A 23,745-nucleotide genomic window follows, 5' to 3' on the forward strand; every position below is an offset into this window, starting at 1 on the left:
GCACTCACACACACAGACGGGCGCGCCCACACAGGCAGATGGGCGCTCACACACGCAGACGCGCTCACCCACACACGCAGAGGGGCACTCACACGCAGACGGGCGCGCCCACACTCGCAGCCGCGCGCGCGCTCACACACGCTCCGCTCCCGCAGTGGTCAAGAGCGGCACCGATAAAGGCGGACTCGGCGTGCTGACACCGATGAGGCCGTCGGGAAGGGACATGAGAAGATGCCGAGCCGGGCAGGGCGGGCAGTGCCGTGGAGAGCCGCCCGCGGCCTCTCCTGTCCCCGGTCCAGGGCAACACGGACCATGGCGTGTCACCTGTCAACGAAATCTCCATAAAGCTGGCGGAGAGGAGGAACACGGAGCAAAAAGCAGTGAGACAGGACACAAGAACACGCAGGAAAATCTCAGCAAAACCAGAACTGTGTTAGTTGAAAGACTAGTAAAGAAACGAATGGGAGCAGAAATCAACTAAAAGTGAGTCTCCTGCCTTTACAGCAGCGCTGCTGACAACAGCCAAGACACAGAATCCACCTGAACGCCCGTCGACAGAGGGATGGACAGAGAAGACGGTGTGCGTGAGAGACAGAATATTACTCAGCCGTGAAAAGGAGATGAGACACAGCAGCAACAGGGATGCAGTGAGAGAGAGAGGGGTGGAATACGACTCAGCCGTTAAGAAAGAGGGAACTGACACACGGAGTCGCATGCTGAGAGAACTCAATCAAGATAAACACGGGGTCACTTATATACGGAATCTAAAGGACACAGATCAACCTACCTACAAAACAGAAAGAGACTCACAGGCCTGGCTTGGAGACCAGACTTACAGTGACCAAAGGGGACAGGGTTGGGGAGAGATGAATTAGGAGTTTGGGATTAATATATATACAGGGCTGTATGTAAAACAGGTAAGTAACAAGTGGCTATTATATAATGTAGGGAATTATATTCAACATCCCATAGTAAACCATAATGGAAAAGAATATAAAAAAATAAACGTGTAACTGTGTCACTCTGCAATACACCAGAAATTTGCCATTGTTCAGTTGCTAAGTCATGTCCAGCTCTTTGCAACCCCATGGACTTGCTGTAGCAAGCCAGGATTCCCTGTCCTTCACTGTCTCCCGGCGTTTGCTCAAACTCACGTCCACTGAGTCAGTGATGCAATCCAACCATCTCGTCCTCTGTCACCCCCTTCTCCTCCCACCTTCAATCTTTCATCAGGGTCTTTTCCATTGAGTCAGTTCTTCGCATCAGGTGGCCAAAGTCTTGAAGCTTCAGCATCAGTCCTTCCAATGAAGCAGAAACTAACACTTTCTAAATCAATCAACCATACTTCGATTGAAAAAAAGAGTATTGTGAAAACTGAGATGCAAAATAAACCTGAAGCAGTATGTATCTGGCCAAATCTGAATTATAAAAAACTGAAATGCATTCCTTTAACAATTACTCTAGAAACTGAATGAACCGCGTAAGTTTTCTTACCACCCCCAAAAGAAACAGAAGGAACCCATTTTTCAGAGGAGGTTCACCATCAGTAAAGAAGATCAGGTCCACCCAGGCCTGCACCGACTGCGGGAAGGCGAGGACCACCTCCAGACCTCGGGGTGCGCGTCCCGACAAGGCAGGGCGAGTGAGGCCAGGCCAGACACCACGTGCCCAGGGCCTGGGCTCCACAGCCACGTGCAGGAGGCCAGTGATCTAGAGGCCAAAGTCCCATAAACACCACTCACACAGCCGGAGACCAGACTGCGATACCCCCCCCTCAAGAGCAGCCCCCCCAGGACCCCTTCCAGGGCTGTGCTCACCACACAAGTGGGCACACCAGCCACGAAGAAGGATGGTGACAAGACACTCTCAAGTGACAGGAAGGCCACAAGTGGAGACACCCCATGATGATGTCCGTGAGGACAAAAAGGAGCCACAGATCACCTCCAAACTGGCCCGAATTCCAAGAGCCTGACGAACGACTGGGGGCCGCACAGGAGGCAGGCAGGCTGGCCGCACAGATGCCCCCGAGGCTGGCTAGGTGTGGGTCTCTGTGGGAGGAGGTGCTCCGTGGACGGAGCAGGCAAACGGCTGCATGGACGCCAGTGCGTGAGCATGAGGGACAGCAGGGCTTGACCCCGGCCGGAGGCCAGCAGTCCAGACCCCAGAGGTCCCATCAGTGCCAAGGCCACGGGGCAGGGGCGGAGGAATAGCTGCAAAGCTTTCAGAAGAAAACCTCAAGGCCCTCAGGGAATGAACGGTTAAGTAAGACGTGACATGTACAAGTCATAAAATAGAGCAAAAACACACACTAAAAGCAGGAGGTGATTGATCCCTGCGAAGTGTGGGCCGAGGTGGGGCGGCCCGCTCTCGCCCATCAAACCCGCTCAGGCTAGCGGAAAAACGACAGGAAAACCCGAAGGAGGGAAAGTCTGCCCAAACCATCACTTCACAGATGACGTCCAGAGGGAACCTAAGGGAACCTGCAACGCATGACACCAATGTAAAAACCCTGGATCTACACACCCAAACACACCGATTTGAGAAAATACTATTTCCAACACCAAGTTGTCCGTGGACATTTTTATGGAGAAAACCGTGAACTTTCAGCAAACACTGGAGAGGCCACAGTGAGCACACAGTGGGCCATGCCCAGGTTGGGAAGAAGGCTGGCGGGGAGCCGGGCTTCCAGGAGGAGATGCACATCTCGGGGGTGGAGGCCTACAGAGCAGCCTCCAGCTCAGGGGTGCAGGGACAGGCCAGTGACAGCCCTGCCTGCCAGCGGGAAAGACAGGTGTGTGGGCTGCAGGACCACAGGGTCAGACGCCATGTCCTCAGACCAGACAGACACACGCTGTTCAGACACACCCACTCCAGGGCCACGGGGCACGGCCCGGCTCTGAAGCGTGCTGTTAGCTGCGCTGCCAAGGCCCCAGGGGAAGTCGTGGGACTGGGGTGTGCTTCCAAGTGACCCAAAGGAAGGACTGGGTGAGGGGCGGCCCAGTGCTCCCAAAGCTAGGGTATGGGGGTGGCGCTCCGGCCTCATAAACATCCAGCCTTGACAAGGGCTTTTAAAGATGTTAAGAGCAGGGACGCCAAGGCGGGGACATGCAATGAGCACAAACAAACTACCTGCCACCCAGAAGCCAAGCCGGGGAGAGACCCAGGACCCCGGGACACAGAAACCAACCCTGGTGACAAGAGGCCATGCCCGCGCTAAGGGCCTGCGGTCACAGGGCTACACTCAAGGCCTGCCCACGCCCGCAGCAGGAGAGCAGCCCACCATGGCAGGAAGAACGGAAAAGCAAGCCCGAGAGGGGCCCAGCCGTCTCTGCCGCGGCGACCACGGCCAGGCTGCTGGGCCTGGAGGGGCCTCAGGAGCAAGCGTCAGTCAGCGTGTTTGCTACGTGATAAATCCCTGTCAGCGTCTTTTTTTTTTTAACTTTCTATATTAAAGTCATGAAAAATGGGAAAAACAGCATCAAAAACCATCCCCTGGGACTTGCTGGCAGTCCAGTGGCTGAGACTCCACACACAGGGGCCGAGGTCAGGGACCCCCTCAGGCCACAACCATGAGTCCGAATGCCCAACTGCAGAGCCCGCATGGCCAGGTTACCTACCTGGTTTTCTAAAAACACCCTCCCTCCTCACACACACAGACGCGGGAGCAGGGCCCAGGCCGCCCCGCCGGCGTCTCAGGGAGCAGGGCCACCTTCCCTTCCTTTCACAACAGCTCAGACGGAAGTCGGGCGATGCGAGAGAAGCCCCCCGGCCAGACCCAAAGAGCCCCTGGAGGGGGCGCGGTTCTGGGCCTTGCTGGTTCCTGGGGCGCCCCCTGCCCGACTTAACACACCACGGCAGGGAGCCCCGGGGGCCTGTGTGTCTCCCGGGAGCCCTGGGGGACCGGGCGGGATCCCCCAGCCCCTGCCAGGCAGCTGCCTGCACGGGGCGCCGCCCCTCGGAGCCCAAGCAGGTGAGTGACAGCCAGCTGGTCAGAGCCCGCTTTCCTGAGAAACCCCACCAGTGCTGATGCCCCCAGATGCCCGCCTCAGCACCCAGGCCTGCTGTGCAGACCCTCTGAAAACCGCACCTCCCTCCACGGCGCTGAGAGGAGAACCCCACGGGGTGGGCACGCCCTTCAGCCCTCATGGGGAGGCACAGACGGTCTAAGGGTGACCCGATCCAAGGAGGCAGAGCAGGACTCCTGGCCACAGGCAGGAAGGCGCCCGGGGAAGCTGGCCCCCGCCTGGGGAGGTGCACAGGGGCACATGGTCTGCCCCTGGAAGGGCACACAGGTGAGCCATTAGCGAGAGGGGCCTCTGGCTAAGGGGGGTGAGGGGGAGACTTCTCTCCCCCTACTTCTGCAACCTTTTATAAACCTGAAGTTATTTCAAAACAAAAAATGGAAACTTATTGATAAAAGGACAAGCCGTGACAGGATGCTGAGGCCCGTCTCCATGTACCCCAGGCCTGTCTCACGGTCCACTCCAGGCAGCAACCCCAAGCGCAGGACGAAGGAAAACGTCCACGTCTGTCTGCCCCCTCTGCAGAAGCAGTCACGTGAGTGGGGACTGCCAGATCCCAGGCCTCAGCAGACACCCCAGGGGCCAAGCCCACACTGCGCCCCCAGGACGCCCAACCTGCCAGGGGTCCACACGCCCAAGGGACACGGGACGCACCCCGCTCAATGCTGGCTTTAGCCCCAGACACACAGGAGCCCGAGGGAGGTGCTCAGAAGTGCCCACGACACAGCACAGCCACTGGGAAGCGCTAGGCTCCCCTGACTGGGCTTCACTGACTCACGGTGCCCAGGGGCCGGCCCATGCCCAAGCCCAGGCCCCACCCCACCCCTGAAGGCACTTTGGGGCAGAGCCTGGAGCTGGCCGCCAGCCCCCACACCCCCACCCCAAATTCAAGCACAGGGAAACCAGCGAAGTCACGGGAAGGTCAGTGCAGACATGTGGCGCAGTCCCCCAGCCGTGTGCTCGCCCAGTGGGGCAGGGGCAGACTCGCAGCCGGCTCCCTGCACCACGGCCACGGTACAGCCCGCACTCCCAGCCTGGGCTCTGTCAACAGCCCCTCCCCAAGGACCCGGTGGGGGGCTGCCTGGCAGCAACTGACACGCATGGGGCACCCAGAAGCCAGGCTCCCACCTGCGGGGGCCACAAGGCTCCCCCGTTTCCCCAGGCCACAGCCCATCAGAACTTTAGAAATCGTAGTAAAACTAGCTGCCAGAAACAGACTCAGACTCAGGCCCAGACTCTGCGCTGCTACATTCAACGAGCATTAAGCGCGTGAGCCCAGCAACCCAAGCCCCCGCCGGCCGGGGAGGGACGCCAGCATCCTCCGAGGGACAGAGCTGAGAGGCCGAGCCTCCACCCTCGTGAGGGCCCCGTCAGAGCTCGTAAGGCAGCGCCCGCACTGAGCAGCGACATGTGAACCATCCAGGCGGCCCCATGGGCCCGCCACGGCCCCTCCCCGCGTCCAGAGCAGCACCCACGGCACCCACAGTGCAGCGACGGCCTGGGGCTTCGCAGGAGCTTCACTCAGCTAACGATCCCAGAGACCCAGAGGCTCCAACTCCACATAGCCCTTCTCCGGGCCTGTGCCCTCTCGCGACTGCCTCTACCGCCCTCTGCCCTCACCACGAGGCAGAGGGAGCGGACGAGGAAACAGAGGCTCCAAGGAGAGCAGCGGCCACCGAGGAAAAGGGCCGCTGCACCAGGAGAAGGGCGGCGCCAGCTCAGGCCGGAGAGAGGAGGGCGAGCGACCGCTCTCCCCTTCCGACCTGACCTCACGGGTCTTCCCCAGCTTCAAATGTGTCACGTCTACATCGGGGAGAAACTCACTCTAACTGAAGAACAGGGCAGGCAGATAGACGGGCACAGCTCCCGGCCGCCAGACAAGCTCTCGGGAGCAGCCCGAGCTCGCTGAAGGCTGGGTCCTCAAGGCAACAGGACAGGGAGGCCACGCGGACCCCACCCAGGGCAGCGCTCGGCATCCCCCAAGAGCCAAGGCCACGCCTGGCCACGCACGGAGGAGCCGCAGGGCTTAGCCCGCACAGCCAGCTGGCCTGACCGCGGGCCTGGGGCCCTCGGACAGGAGGGAGCAGATGCTCAGAGCACCCACACCTCTGTTCTGGGGTCTATTCAGTTCAGTTCAGTCGCTCAGTCGTGTCCAACTCTTTGCAACCCCATGAATCACAGCACGCCAGGCCTCCCTGTCCATCACCAACTCCCGGAGTTTACTCAAACTCACGCCCATCGAGTCGGTGATGCCATCCAGCCATCTCATTCTCTGTCGTCCCCGTCTCCTCCCACCCTCAATCCCTCCCAGCATCAGAGTCTTTTCCAGTGAGTCAACTCGTCGCACGAGGTGGCCAAAGTATTGCAGTTTCAGCTTCAGCATCAGTCCTTCCAATGAACACCCAGGACTGATCTCCCCCAGAATGGACTGGCTGAATCTCCTTGCAGTACAAGGGACTCTCAAGAGTCTTCTCCAGCACCACAGTTCAAATGCATCAATTTTTCAACGATCAGCTTTCTTCACAGTCCAACTCTCACACCCATACATGACCACGGGAAAAACCATAGCCTTGACTAGATGGACCTTTGTTGGCAAAGTAATGTTTCTGCTTTTTAATATGCTGTCTAGGTTGGTCATAACTTTCCTTCCAAGGAGTAAGCGTCTTTTAATTTCATGGCTGCAATCAGCATCCTCAGTGATTTTGGAGCCCAAAAAAATAAAGTCTGACGCTGTTTCCACTGTTTCCCCATCTATTTCCCATGAAGTGATGGGACCAGATACCATGATCTTTGTTTTCTGAATGTTGAGCTTCAAGCCAACTTTTTCTCTCTCCTCTTTCACTTTCATCAAGAGGCTTTTGAGTTCCTCTTCACTTTCTGCCATACAGGTGGTGTCATCTGCATATCTGAGGTTATTGATATTTCTCCCGGCAATCTTGATTCCAGCTTGTGCTTCTTCCAGCCCAGCGTTCCTCATGATGTACTCTGCATATAAGTTAAATAAGCAGGGTGACAATATACAGCCTTGACGGACTCCTTTTCCTATTTGGAACCACCAGTCTGTTTACTAGACACTAAAAAAGCAACATTTGTAGAGTAAACATGCTGCAAGGTAAGAAAAACCAAACCAACTATCTGCCTCTTGTTGAGAACAGATGACAAGTCTCAAAATCAGTGTGTCTGAACCATCTTTTTCACTTGCAAACAACTTTTTAAACCACACAAACTACAGAAGCAGTCACAGTCCCTGCCACCACCCCCAGCCTTCTCACAGCTTACCCTCCCCTAAGCCAAGTGAGGGGGCCCCTTCACTTCTGAGATCTCAGAGCCCCTCATGCAGCCAGCGCTCGGGTCGGCTCCGAACACTGTCCTGGTGGCAGCTCTGTCCTGCGCCAGCAGCTGTGGAGAGCGCGGGGTTACACCCCCACTGGGGCCTGGATCCTAAGGCCGCACCGCGGACCACAGCCTCAGGAAGAGAGCAGTGCTCGTGAGCTTGGGTCTCCCAGCCACCCCAACACCATACACGCTGGTCTGACGTCAGGGTCTCCAGAGACTCTGGGCAACACCGAGAGCAAGGCCCGCGGCCACGCACACTCGCCCAGGCGCAATGCTGGCCTCTGCTCTGAGCCAGGGAGGGCGGGGCGAGGGCCTGTTGCTCCTCCAGTCGGCCGCCAGAGCGGCATCCCAATCAGGCGGCACCTCTGACCCCTGGAGCCTGCGCTTCCCAGCCGCGCGCATGCCCCTTGGGCAGGTGGACGGATGGATGGGCAGTAGGCACCACACGGGCCTGGACAGAGGGCAGCACCCTGGACTCCTGGCTTCTCAATTTATAAAGTCACAACTTTTATTTACTTCAATTTTAGTAAACCTGAAATCTTTGGGGTCTTAAAACTTCTTGATAAAAATCCTATACTTTCCAACCCTTGGGTAGAAATACAAGTGAAGTGAAAGTGAATTCGCTCAGTCATGCCCGACTTTCTGCAAACCCATGGACTCTAGCATAGCAGGGCTCCTCCGTCCATGGGATTTCCAGGCAAGGGTACTGGAGTGGGTTGCCATTTCCTTCTCCAAAAGCAAGTGAAACTGTCTTTTAAGTCAGACCGACTTATCTGCAGAGACACTTGGTTCTGCCAGAAGTCTTCTCCAGACGAGAGGAATGAGTGTTTTCTGCTCACTGTCTGAAGTTACTGAGTCTGTCATCTGCGTACTGTCCTTCTCTTGGACACTCCTAACTCCCTGGAACAAACACCCAGGAAGTGCCTGCTCCTCCAGCACAAGGCAGGACCTTCCGTGGCCGCACCCACCACACCTGCCGCCCTGACGCAGCCCCCTGAGCTGCTCTCCCTGCCTTTCTGCCCCTGACAGGAGGTCCCAAGGCCCCAGGCCCTAAACACTAGAACCCGTGTTTTAAGTCTTTCCCAAACCACACGGCATTCACAGGTCTACTAAGAAATTTACCAAGCCACTTACCTAGTATTTCCAACAAGAGCATTTTTAAATCCGATGAAATAAAAACAGGAAGTCAGTAGCAAGAGAGACAAGCAAAAGGGGCAAAGCGTCGAGAGACTGGGGTGGCCGGCGGGATCCTGCCCCACCACCATGGAGCACTCTAGAAAGAGAACCCCACGCTGACCAGGCAACGCCCGTCTGACAGAAACGGTTGGGAAACCAGTCAGCCTGCGCCCCAACAGGAAGGAAGCCAGAGCCTACCGCCAGGGTCCCCGTCAGCCCCCCTCTCGTCCCCACCGCGTCTGTCGCACCCGGCCACGCTGCCTAAGTTTGGCAAATTACACATCCCACGAGGGGAATCCCTGGTGATCCAGCGGGTGGGAGTCCGCCTCCCAGTGCAGGGAACATGGGTTCAGTCGCTGGCTGGGGACCTGGGCCCCCACAAGCTGCAGGGTAACAGAGCCCACATGCTCGGAGCCACACGCCACAGAGGGTCCCGTGCGCTGCAGTTAAGACCCGACGCAGCCAAATAAATGCACACACTCTTAAAGTCCCCACAAGATCCCCAAACAATGGTGTGAGCATGGCGAGAAATGGCAGAGAGGGCAACAACCCCTGGGGCACCTGAGTCAGGGCTGCGGCCGGGGCAGGCTCGGCCCCGGGCCTCGAGGAAACCAGACACACACACGCCCCGTCTCGAGTCTCTTACAACAGGTGTGCTCCCACCAAGTGCAGCGGGAGCGAGGCCCCCATGGGAGGGGCTGTCAGGGCTGGGCAGAGCCTGCCCTCCTGCAGCGCTCACCTCTGCGGGGGGATGTAAGGCGCGCACACGGGCGGCAGGGCCGTGCAGGGCTCCCGGGGCGTCTTCTTGGCCTTCTTGGCTTTCTTCCTGACCTTGGACGTGGACCTGACCGCTTTGACTGAACTCTCCTTGCGACAGACACCGTTTTTCATCTCCACGTCCCCGTAAATGTTCAGAGGCCTGCGGGTACAGCCGGGGGGCGTGTGGACGTCACAGTAAGCGGTCTTCCTGACAGAGAAGGTGGCGGCGCCACCGGCCAGCTCCTTCACGGGCTCCATCTTCATGTAGAGGCCGGCCCGCTGGGCGCACGTCACGTGGAAGGCGGTGTAGCAGTTGGCCTTGTGACACTGGATGCAGGCGCCCACGCCCTTCTGCTTGCAGAGGTAGCAGGTCAGCTTCCAGCGCGCGGGCGGGATGTTCCGCACACCGTCGATGGGCTCGATGAAGACGGTGTTGGCGAAGCCGACCTCGGGGATCCACAGGGCGCACACCACATGGCCCCAGCGGCCGTCGTCCGTCTTCTTGAAGGCGCCGCCCGTGTTGGGGCACAGCACGCAGTCGGCCGGCCGAGCCCGGGCCTGCAGGCAGTGGCGGCAGAGCCACTGGCCCTCGGGGATGTAGGGCACGCCATAGCACTCCTGGTGCACGGCCAGGTTGCACATGTCGCAGAAGAGGATGGCGTTGCTGTTCTGGCATTCGCCGTCCATGCACACGCAGCACACCGCGTCCTCGTCGATCAGGCACTGCTGCTCCCCCTGCTTCTGCTTCTCGCAGTGCGAGGCCTTCTCGAAGCGGTCCATGAGGAACTCGAACACGCTCTGCGACACGGCCGACACGCAGTCGCCCCTGCGCTTCTCGTTGACGATCTCCAGCCAGGCGTAGTCCTCCTCGTCCATGTCGTACTCCACCTCGTTGTCCAGCTCCTCGGCCGACTTCTCCACGAACTTGTAGTACACGGGGGGCCGCCGCGGCGCCGACGGGGGGCTGTACTCCACCACCCGCACCTTGGGCTCGGGGAGGGCGCTGGCGGAGGCGGAGGCGGGCGCGCCGTGCGCGCTGGGCGGGGCGTCGCCCTTCTTCTTGACGCGGTTGTTCTTGTGCCGCTTAGTTCTCAGGCAGGCGGGCGGCCGATCGCTGTTCTCCTTGTTGCTGTTGCACTCGCTCATGTCCTGGGCGGTGAGCCCGTCCTCCAGGATGACCTCCAGGGGCTCGAAGATGCTGATCCTGTGCAGCCGCCCCTCGATCTCGATCTCCACCATCCTCTGGGCCTGCGCGTAGGTCAGGGTCTCGCGCGCGGGGGAGTGCTTGGAGCTGCCGGGGGAGGAAGGGTGCCTCGCTGCAGCGCGATGACCTCGGCCTTTCCTCCTCATTTGGCACTGGCTCCCTGAAAGACAGAGAACACGTGAGGCCAGGCAGGCAGAAGGCAGCGGAGGCGAAGACCACCGAGCACGCGTGGCTACAACTGACCACCGTGCACTAAAGCAAAACAGAGCTCCCGGCTAACCTGCCCCTGAGGCTGCCAGAATCACTCGCCCTGGACGCACGAAGGCGCCTCAACCACCACCAACAGCCACTGCCACCAGGCCACTGCCCCCCCCAGGGACTCCCAGGACTGGAGGAGACGGCAGCTGGTCAGGAGGGCCCCCAGAGGCACACACGGGGACAAGTCCTTCCAAATTGCTGACGCCCACTGCTCACTGGTCACCTTGGACCCACACCCCTGGCGAGTTGGGCTCGCAGTCCCGAGCCCCGGACAGTATGTGCACAGGGCTGCACTCCCGCAGGCTCCGGCCCCTGTCTGACCCTGCAGCTGCCCAGGAGAGCGCCCTCAGCCCGTCAGTGTCTCCACGAACACACCCTCCACAACCATGTCGAGGCACAGGCCGCCGGCCACACCAAGACTCAAGAGGGCAGCCCCATCTGGCCTGGGCAGGCTCCACCCCAGGAGACCCACCCAGCCTCTGCAGAGCCTCAGAAGTGGCCACCACAGGCCAGCCACCTGCCCGCCCCTCGGGGGCCTGCTCGGCTGCTGGCGTGACCACAGTGCTGGGCTATCATCCTGTCACAGCGAGGGTGACCCAGAGACCCCCTCGCCACCCACAGAGTGCTCCTCCCCTCTACCGGGTGTGGCACAGCCTCAGGCGCCTTAAACCTTGGCCATGGAGACTTTCGAGCACTCGCTCTTGTCAGACACCCGCATTGACCACCAGCAAGTTCTACTTCCAGCCTCCCTCTTCTGATGATGCCTGACTCTGGTCCACCACCCGCCAAGCAGGGTGACACCTTACAAACTGATGACAGTGACCTCTCCTCCCTCCAAACAACCACACGCCACTGACAGGAAGCAGGGCGATGCTGACGAGACCGGCTGACACACAAGCCACGTGCAGCCCAAGGCCCACCACTGGACAAGGCCCCGGGGAGTCAACCCAGGAAAAGCCGTCATACGGCGGCCTGCAGTGTCACACCTGAAAGGAAATCACAGCAGACCCTAAATGCATTCCTTAAGAAAGGTCCTTCTGACTATGGTTTTCCTTCTCTTTTGTCAAACAGAAATGTTTATGTGAAATCTGACAAAAATGCCCTAAAAAGGGGAGCATGAGAGCCACCATGGGCAAACCAACCCTAACCCACCTGCATCTCCATGTCCCAGGGGCCCACACAGCCCTGCATTCCTGGGGTGCAGTCAGCCAAGCTGCCCCCCAGCTGGCCCTGGCCCTGCCAGCCCTTCTGGGGGAGAGGGGCAAGTCCCCCTGCTGTCAGCACCACAGCCTGCAAGAGGGCCCCCAGTGCAGCCAGGACACAGCCTCAGGGGTCCTTTGGGGTGGGGCAGAAGCCACAGTTGGTTACTCAGCAGATGAAAAGCAAACGTGTAATTTTCTCCTCCAGAGCACAGTACCAACAGCACTAACCATAACCGGCTCTTCAAAACCCACATGCTCCTGAAGTGACTGAGGCTTTGTATCTGGCCACTTGCTACAGGAAGGACAGCACTTACTGGTCATGGCAGCTCTGCAATCTGAAAGCTCGATGGTGACAGGGACAGAAGGCGCAGGTCACTCTGCAGACCACCTCACCAGCCCACCATTCCCCGACACCCCAGGCTCCAAACCTCCAACCTCCGTCCACCTGGAGCTTCCGTGCAGGAGAAAGGTTCCCACGTGGAGGCCATCAGCAGCCCCTCCAGACCCTTCTGATAAATGCCCCTTGAAAAGCCGTGTGGCCACAAGAGAGGAACGCGGCACCCAGGGCCGGTTCACCTTCTCCATCACCGCCTTTCCCGCCTGGGCCTAGGAAAGCCACGAACGCCCTCGCGCAGGGGCGGCACGCAGCGCCGCCCCCGCGCCCCTTCCCGGGCGGTGGGCGGCTCCTCCGGCGGGGCCCGCCTGCAGCGCGTGCCCCGAAAGCTACAACCAGGTCACTTCTTCCTGGGGGCCCGGAGGCCGCCCGCCGCGGGCGCGGGAGCGGGGTGCCGCCGGGGCCGCGCGGCCCTGCAACAGGAAGTTTCCCGTCCGGGCTCCGCAAGCCCAGCGCGTCCGTTACATAACGCGACCCTCGGGCCAACGCTCGGCCGGGGAAGCCGCGACCCCGGGCCGCCCCCACCCCGCCGGGCGGCCGGGCGGGAGGTGCGGCGGGCAGGGCGGCCGCACAGCCCGGCCTCCCTCCGCGTCCGGCCTCCCGCCCGCCGGCCTCGCCTCCCTCCCTGTCGCGCTCCCAGGCCGCCCGGGCTCCCTCCGCGGCCCGGCCCGCCTCCCAGGCCTTGCAGCCTCCCGCCCGGGCCTCGGGCCTCCCTGCCGGCCGCCCGGCCTCCGCCGCCTCGCGGCGCCCAGAGCGGACGGCCGGCCCTCTCGCCCCGCCGCGGCCTCCCGCCCCGCCCGGCCTGCCTGCCGGGCCCCCGGCCGCCGTCCCTCCCCGCCCGCCGCCCGGCCCGCCGCCCGCGGACAATGCGCCGCCGCAAACATGGCGGCGGCCGGCCCGCCCGGCGCACTCACCTTCGGGGCCGCGGCCGCGGGGGCCGGGCGGCGGGCGGGGGCCGGCGCGGCCGCGGCGGCGCTAATGGCGCCCGCGGCTCCTCCGCCAACGGCCGCGCAGGCCCGGCCCGCCGCCGCTCTGGGCGCGGGCTGCTGGCGGCGGCGGCCCGGCCCGGCTCGGCGCGGCGGGCGCGCGGGCGGCGGGGCCGGGGAGGCCCGGCGCGGGGGCCCGGCCGGCGGGCGGCGGCGGCGGCGGGGCGGCGGGGCGCGGGCGCGGGGCTGCTCGGGCGCCAGGGCCGGCTCGCTCGCCCGCTCGGTCCCCAGCGAAGCAAACAATGCGGCGAGCGCTCCGCCCGGCGCGCTGCGTGCGAGACGCGCCCCGCCCGCCGCCGCCGTGACGCGCGGCCGCCGCCGGGGGAGGGGACGGAGGCCCGGGGCCGGGGGAGGCCGCGCGCTGCCGCAGACGCGGCGCCGGGCGGGCGCCGGGCCCGGCCGGGCTGGGGGCATCTGCGGGGCGCGGGGGCCGGGCTGGGGGCATCTGCGGGGCGCGGGGGCCGGGCTGGGGGCATCTGCGGGGCGCGGGGCCCGGCCGGGCTGGGGGCATCTGCGGGGCGCGGGGCCCGGCCGGGCTGGGGGCATCTGCGGGGCGCGGGGCCCGGCCGGGCTGGGGGCATCTGCGGGGCGCGGGGCCCGGCCGGGCTGGGGGCATCTGCGGGGCGCGGGGGGCCGGCCGGGCTGGGGCCATCTGCGGGGGTGCTGGGGGGAGCCTGGGAGGGGAGTGGCAAGGGGATGAGGGGCGCCGGTCCAGGAGTCGGGAGCCCTGGATGCGGCAGGCCCCGCTGCGTGTTGGGGGAACCTGGGGGTGTGCCTGGAAGGGGAGCCACAGGACGGAGGGAGTCCAGAGTGAGCACCCGATGGACAGGGTCTGGGCCAGGCCGAGAGCCGCGGGCAGCCTGGAGGGTTCTGCGCTGGACGGGACGGGGCTCGGTGGAGACCAGGGGGCGCCCGTACTGGCAGAGGCAAGCAGTGGGGTAGCCCTGAGGAACTGAAGGTGGGGGGCCGGGGATGGGAACACCCTCTGTAGGTTCCAGGTAGGACGGAAGGGGCCTGAGCAGCGCTAGTTCAGAGGCCTGAGGGTTAGCTTCAGCCTCCACTGGCAGCTTCCACTGTGGCCTTGGCTAGAACTCCAAAATTCAGTGGTTTCATGATAGTTTTCATCTCGAGATTGAGTCCCCAAGTGTTTTGGGAGGAGGGAGAGGCCTGGCTGTTTCCCTGAGGATTTGACCATGAGGGAGCCCAGCCCTGCCTGGGGACAAGCGGCAGATGGCCCCCAGTCTGTGGCAGCCAGGGAGGCCCCAGTGTAGGAGAAGAAACACGCTCCCAGGTCAGAGCCTGGGTTCTTCAGAGCCCCGGGAGACCTTCTTCCACGTGGGCAGGCAGGGCAGGGGCCGCGACTTAGGCTCTTTGGGCAAACACCTTATTGGCAGTAGGCTGGCCCTGTCCACCCACATGTGCTGGTGGGGGCCTTTTGCTGACCAGAATTTGTGCACCCAGTGTACAGGTTGAAAAGTGAAGGCTTGGCGGGTGGCTAAGGACTGCAGGCAAGGTCACCCAGTGATCAAGTTCCTGAGCAAAGTCCAACCTCCAGACACATCCTTGGGCCAAGGTGAGGCCGACCCAGCAGTGGGCCCCAGCCACATTTATGCCAGATGCAGGAGCCGCACCCACATCCTCCTCTCTTACAAATGTCCGCTGTCTGGTCCAGATGTGTGGGAGCAGCAGTGGAGAATAAGCACCCTTGTCCACCTCGGGCAAGCCAGGTGCCAACAGGAAGCTGGGGACAGTCTTGTGAAAGAAGAAACAGGAGACAGCCCGGGAGGATGGCTTCTTCACCACCAGGGTGATGCCAGGAGTGAAGGCGTGTCCTAGTGGCCTTCTGGAATTCCAAGGATGAAGAGAATAGCTCAAAAGCCTTCAGTGGGGAAGGGTTTTCTTTAATCAGATGGAACCTGATTGTCAGTTGGCAAAGGGGTGAACCTGTCAACATTCTCAGAGAACTGAACCTAAAATTCCATACACAGTGAAACTAGCATTGAAGTGAAACAGCAAAATAAAGGTGTCTTCACACCTATAAACATCCACACACCAAGTCTCTCAAAAAGGACTGAAAGATATGCCCTAGAAAATGGACCCAAGGGTAAGACCTTGATGCCATAAAGAAGCCAGCTTAGACTGTTCAGGGAGAATCAGATGAGGATTTGAGAGAAAGTCCCACGTGGGATGAACACGGCCTAAGGAAAGGAGGGAGGAGTACCCAGCAGCTCTTGAATCACAGCCCTGAGTGCTCCCCAGGAGGACTGACGCTGAAGAGTGCTCCCTGGGAGGACTGCGCTGAAGAGTGCTCGCCGGGAGGACTGCGCTGAAGAGTGCTCGCCGGGAGGACTGACGCTGAGGCTGAAGCTCCAGTGCTTTGGCCACCTGATTCAAAGAGGCGACTCATTGGAAAAGACCCTGATGCTGGGAAAGATGGAGGGCAAGAGGAGAAGGGGACGACAGAGGAGGAAATGGTTGGATGGCATCACTGACTCGATGGACATGAGTTTGAGCGAGCTCTAGGGGTTGGTGATGGGCAGGGAGGCCTGGCGTGCTGCCGTCCATGGGACCACAAAGAGTAGGACAGGACTTAGCAACTGAACAACAAGAAGAAAATTTTAGAATCAAGAAAAGTCTAAAATTCCAAAGTTTCCATGAGAAAAATGGAAATAGGACTTGCAGATTTCAAAACAGCCAGGAGAAAACTGAAATGAAGAAAAATAGTGGCAACAAAAAGCAGAAAAGAGAAAAAACAAATACATGATAAATGAGGAACACAAAATTAGATGACAGGAATAAATTCAAACACCTGAGTAATCAGAGAAGTGATGGAATTAAAATCATCTGTTAAAACACAGACTCTCTAATTAGAATGTTGACACACTAAATACTAATTATGGGAAACACACCCCAAAGACGTCACCGAGACTGAAAATACAAAGGTGGAAAGCGTGTCTCGTGCGACTTCTGATCCTCAGAAGACCACAAGCAGAGTGAAGAACTGAAAACTAGAAGGTGTTTGTGACACAAACGCCCTGCAAGTGATCCGCGTCCACAGTAAAGAGCCTCCAAACCCATTAGAGAGAGACAAGCCAAAAGAGTGACAGGCACGTCTGACATCAGTCTCCTTTCAGAGGAGAACATGGAAGAAGCCGATAACCTCACTGGTGACTTTGGAAATACAAACTAAGGGAAGGGAAGTCGCTCAGTCGTGTCCGACTCTTTGCGATCCTGTGGACTGTAGCCTACCAGGCTTCTCCGTCCATGGGATTCTCCAGGCAAGAATACTGGAGTATAAAACCACACCAAATGAACACAAACCCTGCTGGCCAGAACTGCAGGTGGTACAATTATCTTGTAAACAGTGTGGCATTCTTCAAAGAAACTGGGTGTGTGCATCAGTTAGCCATTGCCGCATAACAAACCACCCCCAATCTGAGCAGCTTCAAACAGCAGCAATCACTCCTTTCACTCCGGAATCTGCTACTTGGGAGAGATTCAGCAGCAAGGCTGGTCTGCTCCTCATTGCACCCCTGGCGCCTCCTGGAACATCCAGCACCTGTGTGCCTGGCAAGCTGGTTCCTGCTGTGGGCTGGCGGCCTGGGGGATGCCCTCAAGGGAGGGTGGCCAGGTCCAAGAGCAAGAGAACCCGGTGGCCCCTGTATCACTCTTTTTTTTTTTTTATTTTTTAAATTTTATTTATTTATTTTTTTGCATTACAATAGTTTAATATGAACAATCAGAACTAATTAACAGTATAACAATATTTTACAACTGAAATAATTAAAATAAACTATAAAATTACTACATAAAACAGGTCTGATCTAGCTTATTTACTTTCTATAATCTCTTCAGTGCTGCAAAACCATTTATTTCTTTTTTTTTTTTTTCATGTTTTAATAAACACTTCGTCTTTTTGTATTGCTTTTTTTTTTTCATCACAATAATAGAAATATAACATCATATATCACTGTGAAACACATTTCCACATAAATGCTGATAAGCACAAAATATTTTTCATCATTTACATTTTAACTGTAATAATATATGGCAGAATTAAAGCTGCATCCATCATGTGTCTAACTCACCTTGCTGTAATGAATTTTTAAATGTAATGGTTTCTGTCGCAAAGTAAAATCGTACATAATGTCTAGTGACACAGTACGCTGGTGGATGGGTGGATTTGGAAAATGGAAATGCAACTTCATTTTTAATTAGATTTATAAACTTCACCACCTCCACCTCCAGCCAGCTTCCCAACCCTCCCTCCCACCACCATTATTTATTTATTTATTTATTTTTTTAAATGAGGCTTTTAATTAATGTTTGACAGAGCTGATTCAGGTTGAATAGACTAAATTTCTTTAAACAAACTGACTTATACTCCAGAGTCCTTTAAAAACTTAATAGCATTTATACATTGAAGGTATTTGATTTTCTTGTAACTAGCACTTCAAATGCAACAAGCATTTGACCCAACAAGTAAAACTTTCTACAGTTCATAACTTTTATAAATAAAATAAATTAAATGTACAGTGAATAAGTTCTCTGAAATATTTCAATATTTCTGCAGGTTTAGTAACATCGTAAAATACATTTCAACTAAAGTTCACAAATCTAAAAATCTGTTAGGCATTTTTAGGCGTTTTAAGTTGGAAATGAAGACCAATGTTACATCGTAATATGCCAATTACAAATAGTACTTCAAATAGCAAATACTACAGTTTGTCCCAAACTTTAAAAACTATTCATGAACTCAACACTGAACTATTGATGGCTATGAGAATTGTTTCCTAGCCTTTTTGAAAATTTCAACCCATTTACGTTTAAGGTAATTATTGATAAGTACGATCCCGTAGCCATTTTCTTTATTACTTTGGGTTCAAGTTTATACACTCTTTCTGTGTATCCTGTCTAGAGAAGATCCTCTAGTATTTGTTGGAGAGCTGGTTTGGTGATGCTGAATTCCCTCAGCTTTTGCTTGTCTGTAAAGCTTTTGATTTCTCCTTCATATTTGAATGAGATCCTTGCTGGGTATAGTAATCTGGGCTGTAGGGTATTTTCTTTCATCACTTTAAGTATGTCTTGCCACTCCCTTCTGGCCTGAAGAGTTTCTGTTGAAAGATCAGCTGTTATCCTTATGGGAATCCCCTTATGTGTTATTTGCTGCTTTTCCCTTGCTGCTTTTAATAGTTGTTCTTTGTGTTTGATCTTTGTTAATTTGATTAATATGTGTCTTGGAGTATTTCGCCTTGGGTTTATCCTGTTGGGGACTCTCTGGGTTTCTTGGACTTGGGTGATTATTTCTTTCCCTATTTTAGGGAAGTTTTCAACTATTATCTCCTCAAGTATTCTCTCATGGTCTTTCTTTTTGTCTTCTTCTTCTGGGACTCCTATGATTCGAATGTTGGAGCGTTTAACATTGTCCCAGAGGTCTCTAATATTGTCCTCATTTCTTTTAATTCGTTTTTCTTTTTTCCTCTCTGTTTCATTTATTTCTACAATTTTATCTTCTAGTTCGCTAATCCTGTCTTCTGCCTCTGTTATTCTATTGTTTGTTCCCTCCAGAGTGTTTCTGATCTCATCTATTGCATTATTCATTGTATATTGACTCTTTTTTATTTCTTCTAAGTCCTTATTAAATCTTTCTTCCATCTTCTCAATCCTTTTCTCCAGGTTATTTATCTGTAACTCCATTTTGCTTTCAAGATTTTGAATCATTTTCACCATCAAAATTTGAAATTCTTTATCAGGTAGATTCCCTATATCTTCTTCTTTTGTTTGTGTTGGTGGGCAATTATCTTGTTCCTTTACTTGCTGGGTATTTCTCTGCCTCTTCATCTTGCTTATATTGCTTTGCTTGGGGTGGCCTTTCCCTCTTCTTGCAGTTTGTGGAGTTCTCTTTATTATGTAGTTTCTTCGCTGTGTGTGGGGTTGGACAGGTGACTTGTCCGGGTTCCCTGGTTAGGGAGGCATGTGTCAGTGTTCTGGTGGGTGGAGCTTGATTTCTTCTCTTTCCTTTAGAAGACAATGGCTGCTTTTCTGGGAGCCTGATGTCCTCTGCCAGTATTCAGAAGTTGTTTTGTGGACTTTACTCCGCATTCAAATGTTCTTTTGATGAATTTGTAGGGAAGAAAGTGGTCTCGCCGTCTTATCCCTCCGCCATCTTGTTCCTTCCTCCCCAGAACACTGGATTCTTATATTCCACTTGGTCGTGGAGTATCTCTTCCCAGCTGCTCCAGCAAGGCGCAGCCGCTGCAGCTTACCTTGGACGAGGGGTATCTCCTCAAGGCCGCCCCTCCTGCTTTGAATGTGGATCAGCTCCTCTCGGCCCTCCGGTGCCCAAGCAGCCACCGCCTCCTGGACGTGGTACAGCTCCTCTCGGCTACCGCCCTAACCCTGGGCGCGGGGCAGCTCCTCTCAGCCACGATTCTGCACGTGGTCGGTTGCGCCGGGAGCCGGGCGTCTCTCGCGTCTGCGCCGCCGGGAGCCGGGCGTCTCTCGCGTCTGCGCCGCCGGGAGCCGGGCGTCTCTCGCGTCTGCGCCGCCGGGAGCCGGGCGTCTCTCGCGTCTGCGCCGCCGGGAGCCGGGCGTCTCTCGCGTCTGCGCCGCCGGGAGCCGGGCGTCTCTCGCGTCTGCGCCGCCGGGAGCCGGGCGTCTCTCGCGTCTGCGCCGCCGGGAGCCGGGCGTCTCTCGCGTCTGCGCCGCCGGGAGCCGGGCGTCTCTCGCGTCTGCGCCGCCGGGAGCCGGGCGTCTCTCGCGTCTGCGCCGCCGGGAGCCGGGCGTCTCTCGCGTCTGCGCCGCCGGGAGCCGGGCGTCTCTCGCGTCTGCGCCGCCGGGAGCCGGGCGTCTCTCGCGTCTGCGCCGCCGGGAGCCGGGCGTCTCTCTGTATCCTGTATCACTCTTCAGACATCATGTAGCATCGCTTGTCTGCAAAGCCGACCCGATCCGGCAGATAGGGGAAAACGACCCCTGCTTCCTGTGAAAATCAGCATCAGAGTCGCATTTTAAGAGGAGCACAAGGCAGGAAGAAGTGACTGTGGCGTTTGGGAAAATGCAAGCTGCCAGGGTATGCAGACCTGCCCCCAGCGCTAGGGTTCAGTCAGCAGGCACTCTTAGGGACGCCCCATGCCTGGCTGCATTCCAGAGAAACCTGCACTGACCCAGAAGGAGACCTGGCAACATTTTCAAAGCAGCACTACTTTTAACAGCAAAAATACTGCAAAATGAAAGTGTTAGTCGCTCAGTCCTGTCCGACTCCTTGTGACTCCATGGACTGTAGTCCATCAGGCTTCTCTGTCCATGAAATTCTCCAGGCAAGAGTACTGGGGCAGGTTGCCATTCCCTTCTCCAGGGGATCTTCCCAACCTAGGGATCAAACCCAGGTCTCCTGCACTGCAGGCACATTCTTTACCGTCAGAGCCACCAGGGAAGCCTTAAAAATATGGGGGGGAGGAACATGGACGTGGACATGTCCCCGGACAATAGAACGAATAGTGAGGCGTGTCCACACAATGGACTGGCACACTGCAACTGAAATGAAGGAACTGCACAGATTGGGTCCACATGGCTGGGCCTCAGTCACGGGGTGCTGAATGGGGGAAACAATGTGTCGTCATGATAATACGGAGGGTGCTTCCATTTGCGCTCAGCAGAGAGAGGAGGGTATGGGTGCGCGCACACACACGCCTGTATCTTGTCTGATATCTATGGACAGATCCTGAGCTCACAATGATAGCTCCTTCCCCGTTTCTAAGTTTGTAATGCTTTCAACAGTGAGAAGCCTCTTGGGCTATGGCAGCCGGAAACTTGGTCCCAGATGCACAACTACCTCCCCCCACGCCCCACTGCTTGCTTGCTTAGTCACTCAGTCGTGTCCGACTCTTTGCGACCCTTTGGACTGTAGCCCGCCAGTCCATGGGATTTTTCAGGCAAGAATACTGGAGTGGATTGCCATGCCTTCCTCCAGGGGATCTTCCTGACTGAGGGATCGAAACTGGGTCTCCTGTGTCTCCTGCATTGCAGGCACATTCTTTACTGCTGAGCCACCGCGAAAGCCTAAGCCATCAGGGAAGCTCCCCGTTAGATGCATCAGGCTCAGCTCAGCTCTGGGTACATCCCTGACTCTCCAGCTCCGTAGCCCTCCCTCCCCACCCCACCCCATTCTACATTTGCTGAAAGCTGGGGCTGACAAAGGCAAGGAGACAGTATCGGTGTTACTTTGTATTGTTCTATCGACAGTTTTTGGCAGGAGTAAGATTAAGTTATGACCAACCTAGATAGTATATTAAAAAGCAGAGACATTACTTTGCCAACCAAGATCTGTCTAGTCAAGGCTATGGTTTTTCCCGTGGTAATGTACAGATATGAGAGTTGGACTGTGAAGAAAGCTAATCACCGAAGAATTGATGCTTTTGAACTGTGGTGTTGGAGAAGACTCTTGAGAGTCCCTTGTACTGCAAGGAGATCCAGCCAGTCCATTCTAAAGGAGATCAATCCTGGGTGTTCATTGGAGGGACTGATGCTAAAGCTGAAACTCCAATACTTTGGCCACCTCATGCGACGAGTTGACTCATTGGAAAAGACTCTGATGCTGGGAAGGGTTGGGGGCGGGAGGAGACGGGGACGGCAGAGAATGAGATGGCTGGATGGCATCACCGACTCTGTGGACATGAGTTTGAGTGAACTCCGGGAGTTGGTGATGGACAGGGAGGCCTGGCGTGCTGTGATTCATGGGGTCGCGGAGAGTCGGACACGACTGAGCGACTGAACTGAACTGAACTGAAGATTAAAATCCTTCTTCTTGATCAGCCTCTAATATTTCATTTAGTAGACTGTGCTTCTGCAAACAAACAAAACACTCTTTAAATGATATTTTCTTAGTTTGGAATTCAGGGGAAATCATTTTTACCCACAATTAAATTCCAAGAGAAATCTAGTTATTTGCATAGGTTCAGTAGAAATCAGCCCTCTTTTTTTACCAGCATGTAATTAGACAAATGGAAAAGGAAATGGCAACCTACTCCAGTGCTCTTGCCTGGAGAATCCCATGGACGGAGGAGCCTGGCGGGCTGCAGTCCATGGGGTCACGAAGAGTCGGACACGACTGAGCGATGATACTGATTAGACAAAAAGGCTGTGCCGCCACGGCCTGACACAGGCGCCACGTATGAGAACACGTCTCCTGTGATTCGGGATGACCCATCCACCTGTGGAGCCAGGGCCCACAGCCCCACAGCAGGGCCTGAACGACGGTGTGCCCGGGTTCAGCTTCGGATGCAGTCAGCAGACAGGAACTGTGCCCAAACCCTAGGTCCTTGTGAAGAAAGAAACTCACCCACAGGCACAGGTGTTACAGGCAAGAGAAATTTGAATCTCAGGCGTGCTAGACTCAACCCCACATTCCTGGTGAGGACATCTCCAGACAGAAGTGGATTTTCCGGCCTTGGTTGTTAGGTAACCCCGTGTGGCTTCATTGTGCCAGCCCAGCACAGAGGCGCAGATGTGTTAATTACCACTTCTTTCAGCACCTGTGTAGGTGAGTCAGGTCCAAACACAAAAAGACCGGCTTCCTGTGAAGAACCGCCTTTGGAGAGTATGTGTCCTGGTAGCGGGGGCTACTTGAACATTTCCAAAGCATGAGTGAGCAGGAGGGTGGCGGTGGGTCCTCTCGGTGGGAGGCTGCGTGTGCTCCAGCAGGCCCACCAAGGTGCTTTTTGGTTCTCTAGCGTGTGTCTGTTTTACTTGCTGTTTACTATTGATTATGATTTTTAATAACTCAGAAAAAGTAGATTTTAACTCGCAGAAAATGGATGGGTAGGTAATGAGATTCTTGTCTGATAGCATTGCAAACAAATTCTCCGAGCAGTGATAGAATTTATTTCTGCAGAAAAGGTTAGTTGGAAGAGGTTGCAGTTTTACAGCCCTGTAGAACATTAACCAGGTTTTAATCTAAATCAGCGCACTTACTCAAGCAAGCTGTTTTTCAGCCACTCATTACACACCTTTCTCTCTCTCCAGGGTTTTGAACCAGCCTCACCATTATGCTGGTTTCCTCGTTAACGAGGTAACTAAATCTCGGACACATCCTCACTTGAGAGCTGGGGAGTCGTATTCTTAACTTTTGAAAATCACACTTGGGCAGCTCCGTATCTCTTTGCGTCCTCGGCGTCTCCTCTAAGAGATGTAACGGATGCCCCTAGCCAAACACGCCTGAGGCCTGGCTCCTGGGCTCCATCCCCAAACTGCTCCCCTGGCGTCTCCCCATCTTACAGGTTGAATTGTGTCCCCCCACAGAGATAGGTTGGCACACTCATGCTCAGTACCCGTGGACGTGACCTTACTTGGAAATAGGGTCCCTGCAGGCGATCGAGGTCACTGGCGGTGGCCCTGAGCCCATGAGTGGTGT

General features: G+C 56.5%; 1 protein-coding gene across 7 annotated transcripts in view; it reads right to left on the reverse strand.

The window, feature by feature from the left end:
* The window catches only part of BRD1 (bromodomain containing 1), a 35,397-nt gene extending 21,988 nt beyond the window's left edge, over nt 1-13,409 (reverse strand). For 2 of the 7 annotated variants that reach the window (XM_088837583.1, XM_088837582.1), the window contains exons 1-2: nt 12,272-12,844; nt 9,274-10,657 (exon numbers count right to left, since the gene is read on the reverse strand). In XM_088837583.1, coding sequence (XP_088693709.1) covers nt 9,274-10,657; nt 12,272-12,278 — 1,391 coding nt within the window. In that variant the 5' untranslated portion in view covers nt 12,279-12,844. Of the gene's footprint in view, nt 1-9,273; nt 12,206-12,271; nt 12,845-13,265 lie in introns of those variants that run through there. The other 5 variants (XM_055394678.2, XM_055394677.2, XR_016037731.1 and 2 more) reach the window with 4 other exon arrangements.
* Nucleotides 13,410-23,745: the final 10,336 nt, after the last annotated feature.

Source organism: Moschus berezovskii, chromosome 6, assembly GCF_049115385.1.
Source record: "Moschus berezovskii isolate FMDL1 chromosome 6, NW_MosBer_1.0, whole genome shotgun sequence".
Lineage (NCBI taxonomy): Eukaryota > Metazoa > Chordata > Mammalia > Artiodactyla > Moschidae > Moschus > Moschus berezovskii.